This window comes from Podarcis erhardii (genome assembly GCF_964252035.2).
Source record: "Podarcis erhardii genome assembly, chromosome: 2".
NCBI classification, from domain to species: Eukaryota; Metazoa; Chordata; class Lepidosauria; order Squamata; family Lacertidae; genus Podarcis; species Podarcis erhardii.
Genome location: NC_138498.1, coordinates 88,354,598 through 88,382,391, shown reverse-complemented (window position 1 = coordinate 88,382,391; position 27,794 = coordinate 88,354,598). Strand labels below are relative to the sequence as shown.

Genomic DNA, 27,794 nt, shown 5'->3' with positions numbered 1-27,794 from the left:
ATGGGGATATAGTACTACGCGAGGAGAGCGAAAGGACACATCGCCGGCCGGGTTGCTGGCCGCCCATCGGGACCCTGTTTGCCTGCGGGCGATTCTCAAGGACGCCGCTTGCCCCCCAGCCCATCATCTCCTTGGAGGGGTTTAATCCATCCTTGTTTTATTTTTTGCTTCTCTCTCTCCTCCCCCACCCATCTCCTTTTTTTTTTTTTTAAAGAATTAAATGTCAAGAGGAGCTGCCGCCTACTGGGATCTTTTTGCAGTTTAAATTGTGGGGGGGTGTGCTGTCCCCCTCCTCACGCTCACCCTCGGGGGTTAAGTTCAGGTAAGAAGCAAATGACACGATTGTGACCCATAATAAGGGGTTGGGGGTGCACGATGCGGGACGGGGGGGGGGGAGAAGGAAAGGAGGAGGACGGGGCGGGGGTGGGTGGGTAAACCTCAGTGGAAGAAAACGAAGAAGCAGCCAGTTTCTAGTCCAGGGACCCGGCAGCATGCTTGCTTTATTCTGCGCGTGCAGGAAACGCTAAGCGAGAAGGCGATCGGTCGGCGGCGGCTCTAGCCTGGCGGATCAATATAGAGGGCCGCCGGGTCGAAGGATCGATTAGGTGGCTTGGCCGCCGGGGCGACTTGCGCGCAGAATTCGAGGAATGTGGACAGAAGGGAGGCGAGGCGAGTCCTCTTTGCGGCAGCAGATGGAGGCAGGACGGGGTGCGTGTGGGTGCCTGGGCGCGTGTGCGCGCCTTCAGATGTTTACAGTGATCGGGGGCGGGAGGGAGAGAGGGCAGAGACTCCTATTCCGGATCCTGGCCGTGAAGGGCGAGAGATTCTCGCCTGTGCGGATCCCGATCTCGGCTCCTGGCGCTGGAAAGAGGCGGAGCTCCCCACCATATGCGAACGCTGCCTGGCTGAGGAGTTTCAGCAGCAAGGCAACATGCGGCCAGCGCTTTCCCTTTAATAAGAAATAAATGTGCAGGTACTTCCCCGCTTCCTCTCTTAGCCCACGGCGTGCATTTCGCTTGCCACACTGGAAAAGATCCGGTTACTGATCCTTCCTCCTGTACTGTTAGGGATGCCCTCCTTTTCGCCCCCCCCCCCCAAACCCCGCTTTGCCCTTAACTTGCACGCTTGACTCCTTCCAGCAGGTGTTGGTTTTTTAAGTGACTCTGGTTGGTTTCAAAGCTTCACCGCTGGCTTTCTCTCTGGACCCCCCCTCCCGCTCCCCCAGGGGGTGAAACGCAAATGCATGGCTATGGGACCAATGGATGGGCGCTGCAGATGGCGGTGGCTTCGGAACTTATGTTAACGTGGAGCGCCTAGACAGGACAAGACAGCTGTGGTTGCGGTGTTAAGTCGAGAACAGGGCAGAGATGACGAAACCAGCAGGAGGCTGTCTTTGTACGTGGAGCTAATTTGTGTCGTGGTAGGGCAGCAGCTTCCGAGCTGCAAAGAACCTTTCGTTGGATGAAGGATTCTGTGCGATTCCAAAGCTTGCACAGTCTGACATCAATATTGGTATAACCGAATCAAGAAAAGAGGCCACCTTTTCTCACTGGGAAGCAAAGCATGCAACCTGGCAGCTGGAAGGGGCTCCATGTCCTGTAGTCAGTCCCAAATCCTGCCTTAGGAGTAGGCAAAGTTGGAGCAGCTGTATCCCAACACATACCTATTGAGTACCCCTCCCCTTCAGTGCATCTTACAAAAAGATACTGCACATCCTTCTTAGGAAGTCCAGGACTGTTTCCCATATGGAACTTCTCCATGGAGAGTGCAGGGCATGGGCATGTGAGACCACTGTATGCCATCATGTGAGAAAATCATGGGTTCATTTGGGCCACATGTCCATGGCGTGGTTTTCAAGCAGATGGCAAAAAAGACACATTGACTTTTAGCACATGATGGCGAATCAAAAAACTTCCCTTGTTTTGCCTCTGAGGCACATGTGGGTAACCCAGGGGCCACATGATGTGGCCCTGGAAGGCCTTCAGCACTACCTGATGTGCACGCCCCAGCTGCTCCCACTGCCAACCCCCTCCCAAAAAATGCCACAAATTGCTTGAGAGCGTGAGTGTGATGTGAAATCATAGAATTGTTGAGTAGGAAGGGACCATGAGGGCCAATCTAGTCCAACCCCCTGCAATGCAGGAATCTTTTGCCGGACGTGGGGCTCAAACCCACAACCCTGAGATTCCGAGTCTCTTACCAGTGGAGCTGTCCAGTTTGAAACATGCATCCTCCTCATGTATAGCCCATGCTCCTCCCAGCCTGCCAAACAGGTGACTGGAGGAGAGCATGACTCTAATGGGGACGAAGGGTGCAGTTCTGTTCCCGAACTGCTGTCAGAATTAGGAAATGTTTCCCCTTCACTTGCAACGTTCTGCCTCTTCTACCACCCTCTTTCGAACAGCGAAGGGGCATCTGCTTTGCAACCCAGCTTCAATCTGTGGCATTTCCAGGTGGGAATGGGAACACCCCCCCCTGAAAACCCTGGAGAGCTGCTGCCAGTCTGTGTGGCCAATGCTGAGCTGGATGGGCTTGGAATACAAGGCAGCTTCCTATGTTCTCAACTTGAGGGTGTGAGATATTTGACATACTGGAGAGAGAGAGAGAGAGAGAGAGAGAGAGAGGCAGAAGTTCTGCGGCACACAGCACGGTTCTGTTTACTGGTTTCCCTGAGCAACTTTTGAGTGGCTTGTGAGGATGTAATGTTGGGGAAGCAACCTCCTGCAGCAGCAACAGGAGGAGGCAGCTGTGCGCTTTCCTCTGCTATGGCTGTTATGGTAATGTTGAAAGAAAGGAGAGAGAGAGAGAGAGAGAGAGAGAGAGATGGTTGCAGGGTTACTGTCGGTCATTGCAAACTTCAGAGGCCAAAGGGAGGGAGAACTCCACCAGTCACAGTGTGTTCAGTCAGCCTCTTTAATACCCAGCCTTGTGAAGCTGAGGTTGGGTTAAACACACTCGGCTATTTAGAGGAAGCAAAAACAACCCCCCCCCCACTCCTCGCACTAAAACCACAGCCTGGTTCTTGAAGGGATATGAAATGTATCCCTTCTCCCTTTCTGTGCTGCCCCCCTCCCATGCTTAGTGCAATGAATCCAGGAGCTTTTATCCATTCACCTCTTGACAGATTAGCACAGACAGGCTTGGGACTCCATGTGTGTGTGAGCAGCATGAATGTCAAAGCGGAATGTACACAATCTAGAGCCCGGATTAAAGTCTTTGGCCATTATTGCTGTAAACAAAGTCTTTCCTCCTCTGGAAAACAAAGGAGAATTGATGTGTTTTAAAGCCAGTTGGCTTTTGGCGAGAAAGGGGATTTCTTGCTCCCCCCCTCCCACCGATCCTCCTCTGCTCCTGCAGAAATTTTGACAAGGCTGTGAAAAAGAGGTGTGTGTGTGTGTGTGTAAACATGGCTAACCGGAGCATGTTTTGATCTCATATACTGGAGCACCTTCCTCTCCTTTATTATCAGGGATCTTGACGTACTGCAAGGCTACCAGCCTATAGATATGTTATGTATTCTTAATGTCTAATTGCGAATAGAGGAAATCAGGAGAAGGGAAGAGGTCCCATATATATAGAGAGCACTCAGCTGATAGAGCATGAGACTCTTAATCTCAGGGTCATGGGTTCGAGTCCTACGTTGGGCAAAAGATTCCTGCATTGCAGGGGGTTGGACTAGATGACCCTTGTGGTCCCTTCCAACTCTACAATTCTATGATTCTTTGGTGGACAGTAAGGTGAGATAAAGGTGCTGGGAGGGTTTTCCATGGAGAGAAAGGAAATACTTTGAACCTTTTTGTGTGTGCAAGGAACTATTTCTTATATCCAGCTATCTCAGAGTAGATCCATTGGAATGAATGGACCTACATTAGCCATATCCATCAATTCCAATGGGTCTACTCTAAGTAGGAGCAACACTGCATACAACTCAATTTGCAGATGTGCTCCTGGTTTTATTTGTTTTGGGTTGTTGTTGTTTTTTTAAAAAATCTTTCCAGCCATGAGATCTAGAAACTTGCCCTGTGTTGTAAAATGATATTTGGTGCTGGCCAGAATTGAGAAGCTGCCTTTGGCACTCTGTGCTGCTGCAACCGTGTGCAGTGAAAGCAGACCCTGAAGTTGTTGCTGTGCGCTGCCCAATGTGCCTTTTCTCTTAAGCATTTAACTGGCACCACCAAGCAGTCATGTGCTATGCAGGCTGGAGGCTCCTTAATCAGGAAACCTTTCTTGCCGCATTTAACAGCAAGCGTATTTTTAAACCAGCCTGACGGCAGATGACAGTAAAGAATGACGACAACGCTGATGATGATTAGATGCTATATGCATCTCCTTCATCCCTTTATGCTGACCCAGTGCACACAGCAGAGCGTACGATGGGGCTGTAAACATACCTCTTTTGATGCCAGATTGTCAGCTAGGTTTAAAAACAACCCAATCTGTAGTCTGGGAAGTTCGATTTGGAACAACAACAACAACAACAAAAAGACTTTGGCTCAAAGCTCTGCTCAGCTGTGAAGTTCTGTCGGTGGTTTGAGGCATGTCCAGTCTCTTTTTTAAAGAAACAAAAGGTGCCGGTACTCACCATGAAGTTGCTATAGTAACTGCCACACTTTTAACATGGGGGGGGGGAGGTGCCGGTACTGCTCGTCCTTAAGTACCCCCAGAACATGTCAATATTTCTCAGGCAAACCTACCTTTCAGGGGCACTGTGAGAATGGAATGGGACAACCTCATGTTTGCTGCCCTGAGCTGATGGGAATAAGGCTGGGATACAAATCGAGGAATTAAAACTGGCTCATCATTCGCAGTTGCTGCAACTCTTCTATCCTGTTGCATTTCTTCACTGCTGGTAGTCCAGTACTCCTCCATTCTGCACTTTGATCTGCAGGCTTTTTCTCATGGGTGTAAAATCCTACAGAGCATTACAATAGCTGCTAATAAAATACGTTATCAAAGGCAAGATTATTTCTAGAGGGTCTGTGTTTGGAAAGATTCCTAAGAGGTCCACTCTGTCCTTGTGTCATGAACACATGTGCCTATGCACACATGCTTGCCCCTGTGTGCCTGCTCCCCAAGGAATCTGTAGGATCTCAGCCATCCAGGTTCAGCAGCGCAAGAGAGCTTTGGCTCTTACTGCCATGCAAGTGCAGCAGTTCAGGTGTCTGTCTCTCTAGAAGGAAACTGGTAGCTACTGAAGAATAGCACTCCAGGGTACATTGGTGTTTGGTGTGCATAGGTCTATAACTGTTTCCTGCTGCTGGTGATGCCATCTTTGGAAATTGAGCCTACTTTTGTTTGCCTGGTCCCGCCTCCTTCTTTACATATTTCCATTCAAATGTTTGCATCTTGGTCATGCTGCAGATATCCCTCCAAATGACCCTATTTTCCAGGGTTGTCCCTCATTTAGAGAAACCGTCCCAGTTCTGATCTGATCTCAGAATGTCCCACTTTTCCTTAGGATGTCCTGAGAGACCGACATTGGCTCCCAGTATGTTTCCAGGCACAATTCAAAGTGTTGGTGCTGACCTTTAAAGCCCTAAATGGCCTCAGCCCAGTATACCTGAAGGAGCGTCTTCACTCCCATTGTTCAGCCTGGACATCAAGGTCCATCTGCAAGGGTCTTCTGGCGGTTCCCTCATTGCGAGAAGTGAGGTTACAGGGAACCAAACAGAGGGCCTTCTCGGTAGTGGCACCCTCTCTGTGGAACACCCTCCCTTCAGATGTGAAGGAAATAAGCAACTATCTTACTTTTAAAAGACATATGAAGGCAGCCCTGCTTAAGGAAGTTTTTAATGTTTAATGCTTTACTGTGTTTTTAATATTTGGTTGGGAGCTGCCTAGAGTGGCTGGGGAATAAATAATAAATAATTATTATATTATTTTCATTGGAGAAATGTTGGAGGATATGGAGTTATCTGACCCCTGAGCTGTCTGAAGGCAATCCTGTATAGGGAAGTTTGTTTTTAATGCTTAATGCTTAATGTTTTATTATATTTTTATATATGTTGAGAGCTGCCCAGAGTGCCTGGGGCAACTCAGTAAGATGTGTGGGGTATAAATAGTAAAATTATCATTATGGAATGGGGCATCCCTATTTTCATCGGAGAAATGTTGGAGGGTATGTATATACAGAGCATGTATGAGAAGGCAGAGGAAGAATTGAGACTGGGATGTGGTCTAAGGGCGTAGATCACAGGTATCCTACAGGCCATGTAGAATGATAATAGGCCCTTTTGTGCATGCAGAGCTACACACATAGGTCTCCTCCATGTGAGGGAAAAGCCTTACGTGAAAGGGCCCTGTGGATGTTTACCTGTGCACAGATATTAGGGTCCAGTTAGGACAGTGGAGGGAAGCAGAGCTAGCAATGCAGCACCCTTAGATCACAAGGGATGGAAGAAGTTAGGTCTACCCCCCTACAGTCAAGCAGAGGCTGGGACTTGAGTTCCCTTGGTGGAAACAGATCCAGCATTGGTCCACACTGGCTTCTTGACTTGGCACTTTCCATATACAGAAGCAATGACATTTGCATGCAAAAAAAAATAAAAAATGTATCTGAAGAAGTGTGCATGCACACGAAAGCTCATACCTAGAACTAACTCAGTTGGTCTTTAAGGTGCTACTGGAAGGAATTTTTTTATTTTGTTTTGACCATGGCAGACCAACACGGCTACCTATCTGTATTTGCATGCAAAGTAATTCTGCTGTTTATTGGGATTCCTGGGCTGTGGCATTCCAATGCCCTGATGCAAGAACTTTCTTGAAGGTGCATTGATGATGTCCCAATGGGACTTGTGCATTCCATCAGCAGGTATCCCTCTTGGTGCAATTGGTTGTAGTAGGGAGAACATAGGTTTAGGGGATTACGTTGCATCAAAGAGAGGAGATGTTGGCAACCCTAGAAAGTAGCTGTCAGCATATCCACAGCTGTTTAAAAGGCACCAAATCGGATTATACTGTTAGCAGCAACATCTCTCTGCTCCCCAGTCGTCCTCTAATGTTCCGTGGAGTGACAAGCAGCTCAAGTTTTGCATAGCTTTCTGCATTCTCCTCTGAATGCTTACTCTGAAATACAGCAGTGCACAGGCATGCAGTACATTTGCTGCCCTTTTAATATTTAGCTGGTGACCTAAACAGGCAACTGTTGTTCCCAAAACAAGGCAGCTCTGAAAGATCAGTAGCAAGAAAACAATATTGTGAGGATATTGCGGAGGTTTGGAGTACTGTGGGAGAGTCGATGTGCTTCACCCCAGAGCTGACTGCATTTCAGTTGCAGAGAGGGAAAAACCCTATAAAAATACATAATAAGATCAAGAATAAACCAAACCAAACCATAGCGATAACCCCCACAAAACTTATTCATGGATAAACTGTTGAAAGTGGGCAGGCCTCAGTAAATGAAAATACAGCTATGCATTTCCCCCATGAGACTAACATTACTATTACATACTTCTTTAAGAATCTCCAAAAGAGAAAAGGAAAAAAAAAGAAGGATTTGGTCATTAGCAGGCAAGTGATGAATCCAGCATGTTCCTCCAATACCCAGAATTCCCTTTGGCTCCAGTGACAGCTCTGATAGGGCAAGGAAAGTGGTATAAGTTCTCACATCTGCCTACTGACCTCTGTGCCTTTAGGGTTTCACCCTTCTGCCTCCTGTTGGCATTTCTTCTTTCACTGGAGGAGAGAGCACTGATTTGCGCCATATGGATATGGGAATGTAAGATGAATAGCAGCTGGCCCTGCGCTAGAAAGCATTCTCGTCATCTGCCGACTCTCATGTCATTCCTCCCTCTCCCTCCTCCCCCACCCCAGAACCTGATTCAAGGACCCTGCATTCTGATGAAATCACGGAGATTAATATTGCCCTTATCACTGCTTGAAATGCTAGCTCCTGAGCTGACAAGGACAATTCGAAACAGCATTGGCTGATGATTCTCCAGATGTGGTTGGCTTCCAAGTACTCTCAGTTCCTGCCAGCATGGCCAATGGTCAGGGATGCTGTGGGAGCTGTAGTCTAGCAACATATGGAGGGCCACAAATCAGCCACTCATGGTTTAAAATGTGCCCTGAAGGTGCAATCCTATACATATCTGTTCAGGACTAAGCCTTACAGCATTAGCTCCCAGGATTTGCAAACCTGATAGTTTCTGCCTGTTTTTCTGCCTATTTCCCTGTCCATTCCATTCAGCTTCATTCCACTTCCTGTATGTTTGGCATGCACACTTTCCTTCTAAAATGCTCCTTTTTCCTGGCCCTCTGCATAGCAACCTGGATACAGCGCTGTTTTCTGCACTTTGGTCACAGTCCAGTACAGAGTTAGGTAAGATTTCAGTCCATTTGCATGAATGGGCATAAGCATGGAAGTCTAAAAGAGAGACGTGCAAACCAAATACCCTGGGACACATCGTAGGCCCTTGCCAGGAAATATTAGGGAGGCCACATGTCCTACGGAGGACAGCCCTCTGTTGAAGGCGTCCGAGTCAAGTTTAAAGATAAAGAACCCATCAGAAGGAAGAGCAGGAAGAGCCTTGAAGTTGCCCGTCAACAGGGCAGCAGGCTGGGCAGGCAAACAGGCCACCTTCCCCATTGTAGTAAAAGGTACTGTATTTCTACTTAAATTATAGTACAACGGTTTATTACTTTGTATCTATGCATATGAATTGAATTCATGCAGATTTTATGCAAATCAAATGCATGCCCTGCTTTGGTGAGGCATAGACTGCCATTTGAGAGTTAAGGCGCCCCAGCATGCATTCCCTGCATTTTTGGAGACATATGTTTCCCATTTCCCCCCTCCCTCCTGCATGCCATCTGCAAGACACCCCAGTGGAACTTGTGAACTGTGCATTTCTGCTGGGAAGCAAGTGCCCTTAGCTTCAGTGGGGGGCTCCCTCCCTGGTAAGGTTGCAGCTTTGGACTGTGACCAAACTGGGGCAGGATTCATTAATGCATCTCTGCTTTGAAATGCTTCATCCCACCACGTGGCACTCGAATGCCTGCAGAGGAGCTAATGAAGACCATATTAAAATGCCTAGTGCTGCATTTTGATGTCTTTCCCTCCCAACAAGCTTTGATTCAAAACGAGAAAAAGAACAAGCTGGCAGCTTGCTGGGCATCTCTGGGGAGGAGATTCTGTAAGGAGGATGCTATTACTCAGAAGACCTTCCTTACGCCAGAAAGCATGGCACTCAGAGCAGGGTGTCTTCCAAAGATCTGAACATACTGAACTGGTGTGTATACTCACTTGTGTGTGCTGGCAAAGTTCCCTTAGGACATCATAGATTAAGACAATCCCTTGTGTGAATTGTGCCCAGAAATCATTGGTTGGTTAATCGCCTGCTTGCTGACTGATTTGATCAATTCATTGACGGCGTATTACCAAAACTTCTGTCAGGGAATAAGGAGGATGATATTCATAGGCGCCGACTCCATGGGGCCTGAGGGGGCCCGAGCCCCCTCAAAAATTCGTTTGGGGGGGCTCTGCCCCCCCAATAATTTAAGAAAATTATTAGTTATATTATGCTTTGTAAAATCACAAAATTATGTTGGTATTTTTTATTTTCCTTGTTTGACGATAGTTACCTTTTAAAATACATTCAGTAATGAGTTAAAACAAAGCCACTCCCGATCTAGAGAGGGGGTGGGGTTGCGGGCTCTCGACCCATCAACAATCTCGCGGGGCTGGCGTCAGCCCCGCGAGAAGCGGGGATTCCCCCTAGCTCATTAATATTCACCGCTCACGGCGGCAGCCAATCGGCTGCCGCAAAGGGCGGGCCCTCACAGGTTCACTTAAGGTCGGGGCAGCCCGGGGCTCGCCCCTTTCGTTCCCCCAGCAGCAGCGGTTTGGAGGTCTTGGGCCCCCCCAATATTTTTTATAAGTTGGTATGGGCCCCCGCCCCCCCAATATTTTTTATAAGTCGGCGCCCTTGATGATATTACTCAGAAGACCTTCCTTATACCCATTATCAGGGTGATTCCCCGTCCCCCACAATATTAAAGGGAGTGTGAGATTATAATTTTATAAGGAAATGCCATCTTTTGTACTCCACCCCCCCAATTCCTATTACACCAATGTACCACAGGCTGAATAAACACATGTATGCTCACCTTTCCCTACTGGTTAATCAGCTAAAGCTTTAGTTGATTAATCTATCAAACTGATTAAACCTGCAGTCCTGGGGTGCAAATCCCATTTGATTCAATGGAACTCACTTATCAGTAGACATGAACAGGGTTAAACTATAAACCTGGAGCAGTACAAAGGAGAAAACTCTGGAGGTTCAGATCTGATCTGCAGCATCCTTAGGTAATTAACCTGTGTAGGTGAAGAATCCCCTTTAATAAAATGTCCTTTTGGGGGGCATTACCTTTTCTTCTGATCTCACAGTATACCATTCTGCTGCAACCACATATGTATCTAGAATTCTGCATAGCATTTAATGACAGTCGCCCATGAAAGCTTATGTCATAATAACTTTGTTCGCCTTCCTCTTTTTTTGCACCGTGAAGCCTAACCTTTGATTGAACTTCCTCCCGTTCAGCACATGTGAACATTTCATAAGTGTAGTCATTTGACAAGAAGAGATGGCTGGCGTTTGTGTGTAAACTAGGAAAGTGTGCAGCTTGGGAAGCCAACAAATGCTTTTTTTGCTTCAGGACTCGCCATCCACGTCCCCAGCCTTGCATCAGTCAGGAAGCTGCTTTTCAAAGAAATGTACTTTCGCTTGTTCAGTCTTCCTGTGGAATGTCAGTGGGCTGGTGCTGATGGAAGATGTGTGCAAAATCCATCTTTTGCCATCTCAGCTGTGCGGTGCGTGCTTTGGATTTTATTTCTTTGAGCGGAACGAGACAAAGATGGGGCGAGTTAAAAGATGCAGTAAAAGCACAGATTATACAGGGAATAGTAAGCATCTTTTGCCTACCCCTGGACAATATCAACAACAGCAAAGCAGCTGCGGCAGCAATAGCAATAGCAGACGAGCATGCTAGAAATGACTTTGCAAAAGGTGTGTTTGAGATCTCCTTTGTTTTCCATTGCCCCTTCTCACGCTCACGTTCACCCTCTTTCTTCCAAACCCAGGTTTTATAAGTTTATTGCATTTATATTGCACCTTTTCCTCCAAGAGGTTCTCCCTCTTCTCATTTTGTCCTCACAACAACCCTGTGAGGTAGAATATGTTTGAGAGGCAGTGACTGGCCCAAGACTACCCAGTGAGCTTCATGGCCAAGTGGGGCTTTGAACCCTTATCTCCCAGGTCATAGTCCAACACTCTAACCACTACACCAGCACTGGCTCTTAAAGGATCTGCCACCACAATTCATATACCCTCCCCCAAGGCAAAGTAGGTTTGCCTTGACTGGAAGAGCAAATAATTGTCTGCCCGAGACTGTATCTTTTCCCTTTCACAACCGAGAGCACAAGCTTTGGGTGTTTTGCTGTGAGAGTTTTGCTTGGGGCAGCTAGAGCAGGAAAGGCCTGTGCATGATTTCTCCCCCCCCCCCCACACACACCCAGATGCTCTTCTGTAGGAAATTCACTCCCAGGTCTTCCTGAGGCTAAGTGAGTTGATGGTGCTTGTCAGGAACATGGCACAATGAGGCTGGTCACAATGCTTTGAAATCCAAAGCCAGAATTGAGATGCTAATTCTGACCGGAGTCTTCCAAATTTAGAAGCTGTCACATGGTTCAGTTCATCCCAAGGCAGTGCTTCAAATGAAAGGCAGGAGAATATGCTGGAGAGAAGTTTTTACACTGGACTTGTGGGCATGCAGACCAGAGCTAAAATTTGCTAGTAATCTTTCTTTGAGGGGTGGGGAACAGCCCCCTCTTTGCCAAGGTATGGCGATTAAATAATCCGGCTTGGTTCAAGCCTGTATCAAGAGCAGCACAACAGATAATGGCAGTAGAAAATTTGAATCATTAACCCGGAGAGGAAAATCCTTACTGTCGAAGTCTAGCCAATATTTTTAGCTCCTGCTGCCCCAAGCTTTGCATTACGCTGATTAGCCTATATTTGTATATGTCAGAAAGTTAAAAATAAAGCCAGTGGAAAGCGGCAACCTAGTAATAAACACTCTGCTTGATGTGGAGGTTTGGGAATGGTAAAAGTTTCAACAGTTCTCCTCCCTCGGCCTCGTTCCCGGCTCTCTCTACCCTTTAGCATTGGCTGCAAGATCCATGGCTAAGGAAAAGGACATTGAAGGACATCTTTCTCCTCACCAGCAATCCTTTGGAAATAAGTAGGCTGTTGTAAATCTCCAGAACACATAGTTGTGAAATGGCGTTTCAGAGAGAATTCTTTTGCAAGCATGTGGTGCAATCTTGGAAAAAGAGCGCTCAAAAAATCCTCTTGGGCGATAACAGGCAATATCAAAACATGTAGCAACATGAGCACGCAGCAAGGATTGTGGGCCAGGCTGGAGAACGCTTTGTAGTTTTAGTGCATTGAGATGAATGATTAAACCTGACTTCTGACTCTTGGTGTTTGTGTTTCTCATATCCAGGCTTTCGCTCTGTTGGTACATGCTGGTGGGAGACCTATAAAGAGATTATCCCGGGATGGTGGATCACTTGCTTCCTGCGGATGAGTCCTTCTCATCTGCAAGGCCTCTTCTCGGATACTTTGGGGACATGACAGCAATCGGCAGGTCATACCACATGCTGCCGTCCCCCTTGTCAGAAGATGACAGCGACTCTTCCAGTTTTTGCTCTTGTTCCAGTCCCGATTCCCAGGTCCTTAGCTCAAGCTGTGGGAGCTCGTCAAGTGCCGAGAGTCAGGACAGCATCTTGGACTACTTGTTGTCTCAGGCATCCTTGGGGAATGGCCATGCCTCTTGGTGGGACAAAAGGAGACTTCAGCCTATTGTGAAGGAGGAGCATTATAGGATGCCTGAATTCACAGTGGAGATGGAGGATTCGGGACCATTTCAGCCCACCCTGGAGGAAATCGAGGAGTTTCTGGAAGAGAACATGGAGACAGAGCTCAAGGAAGGACCCAAAAGCGAGACCAAAGACATGAGAGCTTGTGGCCAGATAACTGTGGCTTCCATGCAGCCCAAAGATCACATGGTACCCAGTAATAGTTTAAAAGATAGCAAAAGCGAACAGTCAAGCGGCACAATGGATGCATCAAACGGAGCCATGTCCCTCGATGGGGGGATCCCAGTCATGCTCCAAATCCAACCAGTGCAAGTTAAGCAAGCATCCAACGCAAGCCCTAGTTCACAGGGACCTGCGCAAGAGAACATTAAAATTGCACAGCTCCTGGTCAACATCCAAGGGCAAACGTTTGCACTTGTGCCACAGCTTGTTCCGTCATCCAACTTGAACTCCTCCTCCAAATTTGTCCGCATAGCCCCAGTTCCGATCGCTGCAAAACCAATCGGGCCTGGAGGTACGATCCAGGGGCAAACGGGGGTCATCATGGGTCAAAAGTTTCAAAAGAACCCTGCGGCAGAACTCATTAAAATGCACAAATGTACTTTCCCCGGATGTACCAAGATGTACACCAAAAGCAGCCACTTGAAAGCCCACCTGAGGAGGCACACGGGGGAGAAACCCTTTGCGTGTACGTGGCCCGGTTGCGGATGGAGGTCAGTATTGGGGTGTGGTGGCCGGCTGGGTCACATGATACTGCCATTCGTTCCATGTTATTTGCCAGCCGGTGATTTTGAACCAAATTAATTGAAGGATGTGCCTTCTTCTCTAGTACCTGGCGATCATTAGAATTTAAGCATGTTCTCTCGAAATGAGATGACGCTAGCAACATCTATGAATCAAATGGCACAACCTCTTGGGCTTTAGTGGCAGAGAAGGTTTTGTTTTTCCACAAAAACAGTTGTCATCTCAGCTCATAAAAGAGAGATTGAACTTGTCAGAACACGCATTGCGAGCTGTATACTATGCGCTTGGTTGCGATGCATTTCCCGCAATCAGCACCAAAGGAAAGGATAGGTGCCAAGAAGAGTTCAGTGGTGAAGCACAGGATTTGAATACAAAAAAGTCCCAGGCTCAATCCTCTCCTGTTAAATGGTTGAGTGGCAGGTGAGATGACAGTACTAGGCTAGATGGGCAAAGTATTTTGACAGCTTCATATGTTCCTATAATTGCAGTTAGTGACAAAAGAGGGAGGGGGGAATTATCAATTATATATCCATATTCACCATCTTTAAGTGAATGCATACAGTCAGACCCATGGATATCTCTGCTTTCTGAATGGCTTGACACTCCTTCTGACTGAATCAACACAAATTCCACAAGACTTTGCAAATCTGGTCTGCTAAATGTCTGTTGACCTGCATCTCATCCGTGTGCTGAGCATCTTTGTTGTGGCTTCCACCCCTGAACTTGTGAGGCGATGTCAAATGCCATCTTGCAGTGGGTGGTGCTTACTACATGTTGCAGTTGGGCATGGATACTTGAGGATGAAATAGGCATGCTTCTTTTCAGAATGGGGAAGGCTTAGTCAAAATGCCTCCAAACCCTCTGTTTTCCGCAGGCTGTAAGTAAGAGAGACTAGACAGAGGAATCGCTGTGTAATCGCTGTGGTTTCCCTATGGCGTAGGATCCAATGTTGGTCATGCCTGGAGGCATGAGATTCTCGGTTGGACATTTGGCTTGACTCAGTATTTATGTTCTTCAATTTCCATATTTGTGACACTTCCCTAGGTTGATTGCCCTATGCCTGCAAGGAGCGACTCATAACATTTCTCACCCGTGGTTTTTAGGGATATAGTTGATTATTAACTACGCAGTTGGCCTCCCGTCCTGATGGCTTCCTGTCATGGCATTTAGAATATTTGCTCTCCCTAACAGTGAACCCTAATGCAAATATTTTTGTGGAAAATTTTGTTTCTGTGAGCGGGGGATGTGAGGAAATTATGACAAATGTTCAGATTTTTTTAAAATGCTGGTGAAGGAAAATGATTTTGGTATTCTGTAGCCAATGGACTTGAAATCCCAGCAAGCCTGTCTGAGGACTCTCAGTGACTCTCCAGTCCTCTTTGCTCTTCCATCCTTTCTTCTGAGGATGTACTTTAGGAAAGCCACAAATGTACGTCATTTTCCTAACTTCAAGGGAAGTGAGCATGGATCGCATGAGCAGAAGATGTCAAGAGGGCAGTGGGTGAAACTGTCACAAGTCATAGAGAAGAGCCTGAAATCACCAATTTTTAAAATTTATTTTTTAGTATGCTTTAGGACAGAGTTTCTCAAACTTGGGTCTCCAGCTGTTTTCAGACTACAACTCCCATCACCCCTAGTTAGCAGGATAAGTAGTCAGGCATGATGGGAATTGTAGTCCAAAAACTGCTGGAGACCCAAGTTTGGGAAACTCTGCTTTAGGGCATAGGTGGGGGACCTTTGGTCTCCAAATGTTGTTGTACTGCAGCTCCCATAAGCCTTGAGCTGGGGCTGATGGGAGTTGTAGCTCAGCAACACCTAGAGAGCCCAAAGTTCCACACCCCTGCTTTACAGCAAGAGTAGGGAACCCTTTTCAGCTTGAGGGCCACATTCCCTTCTTGGCCACTGTTCAGAGGCCACATGCAAGTGTTGGGTGAGAGCAAATTGGGAAGCAATCTGGAAGCAAATTGGGTGGAGCAGCAAATGCAAATGTTACCTTTGTGCAGTAGGTGAGTTTCTACACCCGCTTATACAGCACAATCTATCCTCCGTCCAGACAAGCAAGGGGCATTGACAGAATTCTAGGATACTTTCCAGCCATGCAGAAGCACTCATGAGAAGATGGGCCAGTGATGGCTTGTGGCTAAGGCAGGACATGTGGCCTAAGGGCTAGAGAGAGAGGCCCGGAGTGCCCAACCCTTAAACAGAGTAAGAACTAATATCTAAGATACCTTCTTTATGAGGTTCGGCTTTGTGGAATGTCACAAAGTTCAGAAAATGGCAGCTGTACAGTTATCACAGGAGAGAGGGCAGTGGATATGGCCCAGGCGATATGTTGCATTGCTGTGATGGGGAATGTGCTTGCATTGATGACTGCCTGCGTCTTTGTGTGTAACAGCTGACTAGCATGAGTGATGTACACCAGCCATGGATGATTGTCCACCAGAGGTTTGATAGACCTCTCATGTTTTTGCTGCCTCTGCAAAAAGCAGGGGAAGGGACAGCATGCACCTTGCTGGCCACAATGCACAGCTGTGATCTGCTTTGGTGCATTGTGAGTTGTGTAGGCCTGGTACTGTGGCATCCTGGGTCTAAGTGCTGTGGAGAACAGTGGCGTAGCGTGGGTTGTCAGCACCCGGGGCAAGGCAAGTAATTTGCGCCCCCTCCAGGTAGGGGCAGAGAGCTGCGAGTGTGAGCGCACCCCCCAGATGTTGCGCCTGGTGCGGCTGGCCCCCCCTGCACCCCCACGCTACGCCACTGCATCACCAGAGGTCTTCCCCTTTCTTTACTCGAGAAACTACACATCCTGCAGATCCTTACGCCCTTTAATCTTTTTGGGTGGGAGCTATTATTTTGAGCCAGTGCCTGTGTTAACTGCATCAGCTGATATGTACATTTGACAGCTCTAGCTCATGGTCAGTATGAGGAGGAGACTTATGGAAGACAACAGATCAACAGATCAGTGGCAGATTGCAGGCAGGCAAGATTATTCAAGGAGATGGCAGAGTACGGCCACTGCAGGGTGTGGATTGTGTGTAAAGGGCAGGGCTTGGGTGGAGCATAGCTTTCAGAGAGTCCTGAGGGCCAGAGAGGGCCCAGGGTTTCCCACCCCACATTTGCAATGGGCATTTGTTATTAAAAGGAAGGAAGAGGCGGCCACCCATTTTCTAAGGAGTTTGTTTCTTCCAGTATACCTCTCTAGGATTAGTCCAGAATTTCAGTGCACACTTATGTGGTGTTTTTGGCCATCAAAGTGAGATTGGCAAGTGGCTGGAGGTAACTGAGCCCAAAATTGCACAGCTTTCCTTTTATCAGCAGAGAATGTTTACTTTCCAGAAGTTCAGAGAGAGCTGGGACCTCACATGACTTGTGTGTGCCGAGTACACCTGGAGCTTCTGTTCTTTTTCATTTTTCTTTATCGCCCTGTATTGAACACACAGGCCCAAGAGATACACTTCTGGTATTTTTCCTTTAGTTGTTTTCTTTTCCTCTTTGTGTAGGACTCCTTTTTCCAAACAGATGCATTTCAGGTGTTTGTTTGCATCAAGAGCAATTAAAGAAAATTGCCCTGGCCTGTGTAAATGGAAACACAATACTTAGAATCAAAGAACTGTAGAGTTGGAAGGGACCCGAAGGGCCTAAGGCATCCATGACAGATGGCCATCTAACCTCTGCTTAAAAACCTCCAAGAAAGGAGAGACCACAACCTCCTGAGGGAGTCCGTTCCGCTGTCAAACAGCTCCTACTGTCAGAAGGTTTTTTCTGAAGTTTGGTCGGAATCTCCTTTCTTATAACTTAGCTATGGACAGCACTAAAGCTGCTCCTTCTTTTAGATGAGACAGTGAGGTTAAAAACAAAATGTCATGTTGCTGAATAGCTTCCCTCAAAAGAGAACCTGGGTATTCAAAATGCACCAGGAAATCTGATGTGCCTATATTCTACTACAGATTGGCTTCTCCATTTCTCCATTCTTCTGTTGCAGGGGTAGTCAGTGTTGTGCCTTGCAGATATTATTGGACACCATTTCCCATCAGCCCCAGTCAGTCTGGCCAGTGCTCAGGGAAGTTGGGAGCTGGAGTGTTACAATGCCAGGGAGCCACCATGTTGGCTACCCCATGCTGCTGTGTGGTACGGCCCTCCTTCTGTCTGTAGTATGATGGCTGCAGCAACAGCAATGACTTTGCTTCACAGGCTGTTATCTAACCACAGTTGCTCATCTTACAGTAGTGCATTACTACCATAGTAGAACATCAAAACACATTTAAAGTAGGCAAGGCAGAATCAAATGGATCTTTGCTCCTGCTCCATGGGGAAGGACTAAACCTCAGTAGAGTCAAGTAGATGCTGAAGGAGCCAGGTTTAGTGCCTGGCATCTCCAGTAAAGACCCATCAGGTGATGGGAAAGGTCTGTGTCTTGGAAACCCAGAGAGAGAGAGAGAGAGAGAGAGAGAGAGAGAGAGAGAGAGAGACTGCTAGCCAGACAATGCCAAACTGGTAGGATAAATATATGGTCTGACCTGATGCAAGGCAACTGAAAGGTCTTGCCTGAAACCCTGGATATCTTCTGCCAGTCAAGAGTAGATAATACTGAGCTAGGCAAAACATTGGTCTGACTCAAAATAAGGCAGCTTCCTATATTTAGAGCCAGACCAGTTTTGCTTCACCAGGGTGGTAGCCTCCCTTGCCTTCAGACCATACCCTGGGACCATTTATCGTCTTTGTTACTGTTGTACCATTATGAGAGCCTACAAAATAAATAACTTGTTGTGTAAAGCAACCAAACAAGCCCTACAGGCAAATGACAAATATCTCCCATTGGAACGGACGCTTTCCCACGATTGCACTGCATCTCCTCTATGAATGCAGTTCAAGGTGTCTGTTTGCTTATTTATTTTTTTAAACAAAATTTATATACCACATGATTGTAAGAAAACCTCTTATGCAGTTTACAAAATATATAAAATAAATCATTCAAATTATCATTAAAAACAATTTAAAACCAGCATTTAAAAATATTATATTAATGCAGCATGTGGTTAGCAAGAGTTGAGTGTTACCAGAACTTGGGATGAAGCAATCGGCAAACACAAAATGTAAGTGAGCTGTGGACTTATAATTTGGAAAGCCATCAATACACTTATAATGGCTGGACCACCATAATTAACTCAGAAATGCATTTTTCATTCAGAAATCCAATTTGGAATCTGCTACGGTTCACATAGTTGAACTCAGATTTCATGCTGAATGCAGATATCCAATTCCTGGGTTGGTATTTGACCTATGAAATCGATATTTAACCCCCCATCTTTGATATTTTAGGATGTGTGATACCTGAAATTCTATATATCAGTCCTTGGAACTTTAAACATACCAGCTTTCCCTTCAGAATACCATTCCTTTGTGTGTATATAAATCTGATAAGTAAATAAAAATAAAATAATGTTTGTCAATCAAGGTGCTATAATTCAAGGGTGGAGAACGATAATAGTTTTAACTGAGAAGCATTTGAACCTGGGTCCTCAGATGCTGTCGAACTACAAGTCCCATCACCCTTGACCATTGGCTATCCTGACTAGGGATGCTGGGAGGTGTAGTCTAACAAATGCCTGGGGATTCAAGGTTGAAGAATACTGATGTAGGGCATATGGAGACACAGCGATGCCTATTGGCTACTTCTTGTACCTTTTCTTTTATGCAAGGCATTCAGCACAGCTGCACTAGAAAGCAGACACAGTCCATTAGCTGCAGTCTGCACACTTCTAAAGCACCCGCCATCACATAAGAAAATATGGGCGGGTTTTTGAAAAACAAGGAAGCTGGACTGGCGGTGCATAATATGAAGGTGCTAAAGAATACTGCAATTGACCAACACAAAGCAAATTGTGTCTCTTGATGTAAAGGTAAAGGGACCCCTGACCATTAGGTCCAGTTGTGGACGACTCTGGTGTTGCGGCACTCATCTCGCTTTATTGGCCAAGGGAGCTGGTGTACAGCTTCTGGGTCATGTGGCCAGCATGACTAAGCTGCTTCTGGCGAACCAGAGCAGCGCACGGAAATGCCGTTTACCTTTCCGCCAGAGCAGTACCTATTTATCTACTTGCACTTTGAAGTGCTTTCGTACTGCTAGGTTGGCAGGAGCAGGGACTGAACAATGGGAGCTCACCCCGTCGCGGTGATTCGAACCGCCAACCTTCTGATCGGCAAGTCCTAGGCTCTGTGGTTTACACCACAGCGCCACCCGCGTCCCTGTCTCTTGATGTGCCTTACCGTAGTAAAAAAAAAAAAAAAAAAGATGTGGGGGTATCTGTCAAGTAAAGAAGATATAAGGTATGTGGTATGAAGCACATTTCCACATGTGAATAATGTGGCGCACTCCCTCCTCCTACAGTTCCAGAGTCAAGGTGCATAGTATCCGAGGCACTTGAGACAGAAAATCCACAAGTACCTCTCCTTGGGAGTAAAGGCACAACTTCCAATTAAATAACTAACAAATTGCTGCCCTTCTGTGACACCCCCAAACCAACCTGAGGCAGCCGCTTCACTCTGCCAGCAACCCTCCTTTGAAGCATGCTTAAATCCCACTGAAGCCCTTTTTACCCAGATTTTCTGAGCAATTAACATATGGGAAGAGATCTCCCCCATTCTCACTTTCCGGGCTCAGCTAATTGCTGTGAAACCCAGGCAGCTTGCTACCATGATTCCAGGATCTGTCACATGTCCTGCTTGTTTGACCCGATAACCACCTGTGATTGAATCAAACTCTTTAAGGATATGTTACATCATTCCATGTGCACCATGACACAAAGGCCAGCCAAAATGAGCAAACAAAAGTTGGTAAGGCTAGTGTGTAGCGATCGCAAGGGATTCTACGTGCTTCAGATGTTCACCTTTCGAGTCTTTTCTTTTGTATAAACACGCAGGGATCAGGGAGTGTATTTCTGCTGGTATAGTAAGCTGATCTTTCCCAGCAAGCTGGGCAACAGCATAGCAACATTGTTACCTGATCAACTGCAGGGTTTAGGCATGAGGTAAAGAATATTCTTATCATATTAACTCACGCTGCTTTCCATGGCTCAGATAGCACATATCTTTGAGGTGCTCATGCATCTGCCCCTGATTTTGCTAATAATAAAAACTCATCCCAATGGACTCAGCATTTGTGTGTGTGTGTGTGTATGCAGAAATGAATCCAAGCATCACCCAATGATGGCACAGGAATTTGGCACACCCGCATTTCTCTTGAGAATTATTATTTTTTGCTTAAAAACAAAACAAAATGCATTCACCTAAACATAGCAATCTACTATCTTTTCAGGCAAACACATTTTACAGATTTCCTTTCTCTTCCAATTTGCATTTAGTAAATGACTGCGGCTTCATTCATTTACTACAAGCAAACAGCTGACAGCACTTCTTAAGAATTCTTTTCAGTGCCAACCTTTGCTACTGTTCTAGCTGACACCCACTTCATAGCACCATCTTTCGAAAGGGGCAGTAGTCTCAGTTGTGCATCCTGAACACGTGGGGTTTTCAGAGGAGTTTCAGCATTATGCGGAGCTAGAAATCAACACTGTCCTGCCTTGCAACTCTATGAATTCATCTCAGTATTGACAGTACAGTGGTACCTCGGGTTACAGACGCTTCAGGTTACAGACTCTGCTAACCCAGAAATAGTACCTCAGGTTAAGAACTTTGCTTCAGGATGAGAACAAATCGTGCAATGGCAGTGTGGCGGCAGCAGGAGGCCTCATTAGCTAAAGTGGTGCTTCAGGTTAAGAACAGTTTCAGGTTAAGAATGGACCTCTGGAATGAATTAAATTCTTAACCCGAGGTACCACTGTATTTAGGGTTTTTCTTTTCTTTTCCCCTTTCCTGATGTCAGGCAGGAGCTGCCTAAGATATAATTTCAGAGAGTTATATTGCTAGCTGAGGGTCTCTCTCTCTCCTCTCTCCACAATCTGACTGAACCTTGTTGTGTTCAAAATGGCGTTGTTCAGTGCCTTCCGATATGAGAGGAACATTTGTCACACTCTTCCTCCTTTGTCACACTCTTCCTCCTTTGAAATCAGTGCCAGTGGATATGAAATGACTACTTTTAACTATGCTTGGTGGCCGACATCTGCCTCTGTGCTGCTAGCGGTTCATGGATAATGACTTTGTCCCAATGTATTGGAGAATTTCCCACATGTTGCCACCATTTTGGGGACAGGTCTGCTAGAGCATGTGGGGAATAGCTTGATGTCAAATGTGAGTCACTGCATTTATTGACTGATTGATTGATTCATTCATTCATTCCTCTCCATTGAATTTGCTTGACAAAGGTGTTTGGCATACGAGACCTTTCTTCTTCAGCAGGCAATTGAAGGGGAACTTTTCAGTTTTTACGAGTAATTTTAATCAATCCTATCCATTGCATGCTTTTTAATTTTTATGTACACCACTTAGAAACATTTGTAATTAACTGGTCTACACATAGCTTAAACAAGTGACTCAGTAAGAGATGCTTGACAGTGGGACAGACTACCTCAGAAGGCTGTGGACTCTCCTTCACTGGAAGTTTTTAAACAGAGGTTGGATGGCCATCTGTCAGGGATTCTTTAGCTGTGATCCCTGTCAATCAGCTGATTGTCAGGGCTTGCAAAGCACCATGCACTGTGGTGTGCATACCCTGATGATCACTGGGGTTTCTGTACACAGTGCAATGGAAAAACAGATCACAGAGTGTAATTGTGAAGCCAGGTGACTGACAAGTGGGCAGCCCCGGGGGCCCATAGGGGAATGGTTTATGGGCAAATGATACTGTTACCTTGATATAGATAGGGTGGATTGAGTCTGCTCAGTACCTTGAGGGGAGACTGCCCAGGAAATCCATGTATGTCATGTTGAGTTCCATGTTGGGAGAAAGGCAGGATATCTACTAAAATAAATAAAATTATAGGGATTACAGGATAGAAAGTACCTTGGTTAAGCTTTTGTGGAAGAACTATACCATATGAACAAAGATTTCAAAAGGGGATTTACAGCTGCCATCTGTGAGAAATTCTCCATTTTGTTCTGTTGAAACTGGATGAAATCCAAGAGATCTTGTCATAATAAGAGAATAACCTGAGGTATTTGGAGAAATGGTTGGAATTGTTGCACAACAGCAGCCAGCTTTGCTATTCATGTATATGTTTGTTTTACATGCAATTTTGTTCTGTCTGCTTATAAATCACTTCTTGTCTTCTTTTCATTGTGTGACTTCGTCCTTTGGTTTTTCATGCATTGATGACAACCAAAGACAACAACCTACTGATAACCCTTCCTCTCCCCCCTTACTGACTTTCAGGTTTTCACGATCAGATGAACTATCCCGGCACAGGCGGTCGCATTCTGGAGTGAAGCCGTACCAGTGCCCCGTGTGTGAGAAGAAGTTTGCTCGGAGCGACCATTTGTCCAAGCACGTCAAAGTCCACCGGTTTCCTAGAAGCAGCCGCTCGATGCGCTCAGTGAACTGAGGGGGGGGGGTCTCACTTTCTCCTTTCCACCCCTTCACCCATGAACAGGAACTGACAGAACTTTGTTCAGTATCCTCCTCACGATAATTTATTTGCCTCCCTGTAACAGCTGATGCCATGACATCACACACATCTATTTTTTTAAAAAGAAAAAGAAGAAAAAAAACCCCACCCACCACCTTTACCTTATTTCTTTTCCTTTCCTTTGCTGATGCTTCTTCCTTTTGAAATTACAGTGTTTTATTTTTAGCTGTTTTCTCCTGCACCATGATAATTTATGGGCTACTTGCTGCTAGTTAATTATAGTTCTGGCATTCCTGAAGGCTTTGCTCATGTACAGGGCTATTCGTTGTGAGGGGTAATTTTTTTTTTAAAGCATTCTTATTAAGTTGGCCTATTTGTCCAGTTTGGAAACAGCAAATTCCTTTCGAAATTAAAACAATGCCTTTTTGGCAAGGTTGGGGTGGGGTGGTAGGCTTATATATTTTGTTGAGGTGATGGTGTTCCTTATCTAGGAGTTTGTAGAGGCCTGGTAGTCCTGTCAGGGCAGAGGCCTTTGATGGCTAAGGCCCACTCAGCAGTAGAAGCATGGAGAATAATGACTATTAGCCATGGCGGCCATGTTCCATCTCCACTGTTGGAGCTAACACATGCCTCCAAATACCAGGTTTTGGGACTTCCAGGCTGGGAGAGTGCTTTTGCACTCCGGTCCTCCTTGAGGGTTTCCCATAGGCATCTGGTTGGCCACTGTGAGAACAGGATGCTGGACTAGATGGGCCTTGGGCCTGATCCCACAGGGCTCTTCTTATGAGCAGGAAGGCCCCCAAATGCAGCACACATTTTGAAGTCATACACAGCCACCTATAGAGGGATGCCTCATGCGACTGTTAGGTCCAGAGTCTAAAATGATCTAGCTGCCCCACTGTAGAGGTTATCAAATGAGGAAGGGCAAAAGGAGCATATTGGGTGTATGATGTGTGTATTTGTGTTTCTGTGTGGGAAATTGCAAGCCAGCTGGTATTTTGCTGCTCTTGAGCAGAGCTGCACAATATCCTGTCAGCTGCCAGAATTGTGGCCTGAAAAACTCATAAGGTCCAGATTCTTCCTAGTTCTGCTGGAGTCTTGTCAGGGCCTGTTCTCATAAACCACTAAATTAATCCTCCCTGGTTCCTTTCCAGGCTGACAAGAGTCTTCCATGTTATCTCCTATTCCACCAGTGTGTATTGGTTCCACCCCTTGCCCCTCCTGAGGTCAGTATTTTTGAAATCAAAAAGCTGGCAACCAATGGAGGAAGAAACAAAAGGATAAAATGTGGAATGTATGTCCTTTGCCCAATCATCCAGATTACTAAAACACACCAGTCTCATTCAGTTCGTGGATGATAAATATACATAGGGTGAGGTGCATCTCAGCGACAGACTCTGCCCTCCTCCAGTCTTTGGGAGCAGTTCTTGACTGCTGCTTCATAGGTCTCAAAGTCACAGTCCAGCCATAATCCAAAGTAGGCTGACAGTACAATAGCTTATCAGTGTGTTTCTGTGTGAGTGTGGCTGGTGTTAAGGTAGAGTGTTGAATGTTGGTTTCCTATGGAGCCCAAAATATAGCCAGGCCAATGTGCTCTATAAAAGATTTTTCATTGGAGAGGAGTGATGCTCACAGACCTCTACAAATGATGCTTGCTCTTTGGCAAAGATTCATAGTCCGGTGATCATGATGTGGGAGGACTGGATGTAAGAGTGATACCTTGTTTTTGCCGCTTCTTGGGCCACTGCGTTTTCACCATGCAATACAGCCTGCATCACGTACCATTCCTGCAGGAGCCTAAGGTACCTCCTGCCAAAAGTTACAACCTCCTCCTCACGTGGCTTTTGACGGGCACAGAAGTAACTGGGATGGCTCTTTGCATCTTCCCAGATGGATGTGTGAAGAAATGCTGGACTCATCCCCTCCCCTCGTTTACAGCATGGAATGAAATCCTTATTCCCCCCCCCCCCCAGTCACTGGGGAGGGACGACTTAAAAGACTTATTGAATGTTTTGCGAAAGCACTTTTTTTGAGCCGTAGGAGGCAAGCACCCCCCAAATGTGGAGTATCCTCATGGGCTGCTATTCGGAGAGCAATGCAACTGGGGCATCGTGCATTTTAGCCAGCTGGTGCAGTAGCTGTCTCAAGGGCTAAACAACAACAACAAAAAAGGGAATACGTACATACATATATATATCAATATATATATATATATACTTATAATGCAATGCTGGCAGAAAAATTATTGTGTTAGGAAACATTTCCCCCTGCACCCCCTCTTTTTCCTTTATTTATGTACTCAGCTGATCGTAAGAAGCTTTCTAGAAAATAGAATCTGGTAATTAGAGAATATTTGTTTAAAGCAAAATACAGTTGAGCGTGTTGCATCTCTTCTCTGATCATAGACGGTGCCTGTGTCCGTCAGCACAACTGAGTAAACGTTAGCCGTGACTCAACCCCTCTGAAAGCAATGGGACGGGATTAGTAGCTCCTACCTGAAGATCCATTGGTTTCAATGGGACTTGGTTGCAATTAACTTCTGTAGGATTAAGCCTGTCTGTCTTGTCAACTTTTTTGTTAGCCAAATGGGAAATAAAACACTGCAATTCTAGCGTTCGTACCAGGTCAAAATGCAGACCACGTCGCCATGTTTGAGCAAGAGCTCCACTCACTACCTTCATCTAGGAATGCATTCCTTTTGTCGTCTAAGAAACAAGTATAAACAAATCTTTCTTCTATTGACTGGTTTTTATCTCACATCCTATGAATGTATGTAAATAAAACTGTACATATTGCATATCTATATAAAATATCTTTTAATAACGTATGAGAAAATTGTGTAAATTTGAAACAAAAGAATATCTTTAAAGCCAGTGTACATAAGTTACAATCCTGTATATTTTTTTCTTTTGTTCTTCATAAAATATATTTACTTTGACAATAAAAAGAAAATTGAAATTTTACAAGTGATGTGATGCGCTTTTCTTGGTTTTCACAATCATATTCTTCAGGAGTCCATGGAGCCCCTTGGCAGTGTGGATGGGAAAGAATAGTAACGTCTAGCATTTTGAAACATAGGAAGCTGCCTTATACTGAGTCAAGCTGCTAGGAAACTAACTTAAATGATGCAAAATCCAGAGAGAAAAGAAATCCTGATTACACTTTACTGAGAAAATTGAACAACAGAGAGGTTTTGTCTTTCTTACTTCAGGCCTTGTACATAGCAGGGAGACATACAACCAAACATACAGAGGAAAAATCCCTCAGGACCACACAGCCAATCAGAGCACGTCCAACCTTGGTAAACATGTCGCTCTGCATGGTTGCTAAGTAACACTGCCACCCACTCCCCTTTTGGCTAGTTGACTTTAACATTAAACAAAATTAACCATTAATTTGCACACAGAATGATCTTTGCTGTTTCACTTCCGGCACAGGCCATTGGTCCATCTTATTTAATTTCTACTGACCAGTTTCTATTGACCGGTTGCAGCTTTTTGGGGTTTTAGACAGGGAACTTTCCCAGCCATACCTGGAGATGCCAGTGATTGACCTTCTGCATGCTAAGCAAATGCTACAGCCCATTCCCCTTTGAGTGTGCTGGTATGACCACTGGCTAGCACTGGCATTTGCACAGAAAGCAAAACTATGACAATACCAGGTAGACAAGCGTAAGATGATGCCTGTCAGGGCTAAGCTTCCCATGTCCAGAAAATCGCCTGGGAGACAAGCCATTAAGACTACAAAGGGTCAAAGGAACTCGGTGTGAGATGGCTTATGGTTGGGGCCCCTCCCTCAACTCAGAAGATAAAATCAGAGCTTAGCTTAGAGAGGTGATGTAGAATCATAGAATCATAGAGTCATAGAGTTGGAAGAGACCACAAGGGCCATCGAGTCCAACCCCCTGCCAAGCAGGAAACACCATCAGAGCACTCCTGACATATGGTTGTCAAGCCTCTGCTTAAAGACCTCCAAAGAAGGAGACTCCACCACACTCCTTGGCAGCAAATTCCACTGTCGAACAGCTCTTACTGTCAGGAAGTTCTTCCTAATGTTTAGGTGGAATCTTCTTTCTTGTAGTTTGGAACCATTGTGACTGAGTGATGCGACTGAGAAGCAAAGCAGCAGGCAGCACCATATTGGATCTCTGCTGGAATCCTAGGCTGCGCCTATGGAGGAAGCAAGACGCTCTTGGGGTATTGACACTGTGAACCCCTCCATCGTAGGCTCAGGTTGTAAATATGTGCAAATAAACCATATCTCATAAAGACACTGCAGTCTCCGTTGTGCCTCATTTCCAGAAGGAAACACAAGGCCTGGGTAAGCGTCCAGAACCCCTGGAATCTTGTACCACCCAGAGATTGGGGTGGCGTGCAACAATAATATCCCGAGCTTATCAACATAGCGATGTCTCGAGAAGAAGGAATCACATCTGAACTGTGAGTTTTCTCCAGGGCATTCTTGTTCAGAATACAAAGTGAGTTTCCTCCTCACCTACACACCTTGCCTAGGAGGACACATTAAAAACTTACATCTTCCCACTTGTAGGGGCACAGACCAGAACTTAAAAAAATTACTACTGCTACTCTTTGTACAAATTGGCTCCAACTGCAGCCTATTGGCAATTGCCTATTTCATCAAACATCGTTTTT

At 45.8% G+C, this 27,794-nt stretch overlaps 1 protein-coding gene across 3 annotated transcripts; it reads left to right on the top strand.

Moving 5' to 3' along the window:
- On the top strand, window positions 1-26,108 carry KLF15 (KLF transcription factor 15). Of its 3 annotated transcripts, none has more exons than XM_081853678.1 (3): window positions 1-322; window positions 12,505-13,593; window positions 22,950-26,108. In XM_081853678.1, exons 2-3 carry the CDS (start codon window positions 12,560-12,562, stop codon window positions 23,116-23,118), a joined length of 1,203 nt encoding a protein of 400 aa, XP_081709804.1. In that variant the 5' UTR covers window positions 1-322; window positions 12,505-12,559; the 3' UTR covers window positions 23,119-26,108. The 3 variants fall into 3 exon arrangements, with proteins under 3 accessions (XP_081709804.1, XP_081709802.1, XP_081709803.1); XM_081853676.1 differs by lacking the exon at window positions 1-322 and adding an exon at window positions 6,690-8,598; XM_081853677.1 differs by lacking the exon at window positions 1-322 and adding an exon at window positions 10,380-10,810.
- The last annotated feature ends 1,686 nt before the right edge of the window (window positions 26,109-27,794 follow it).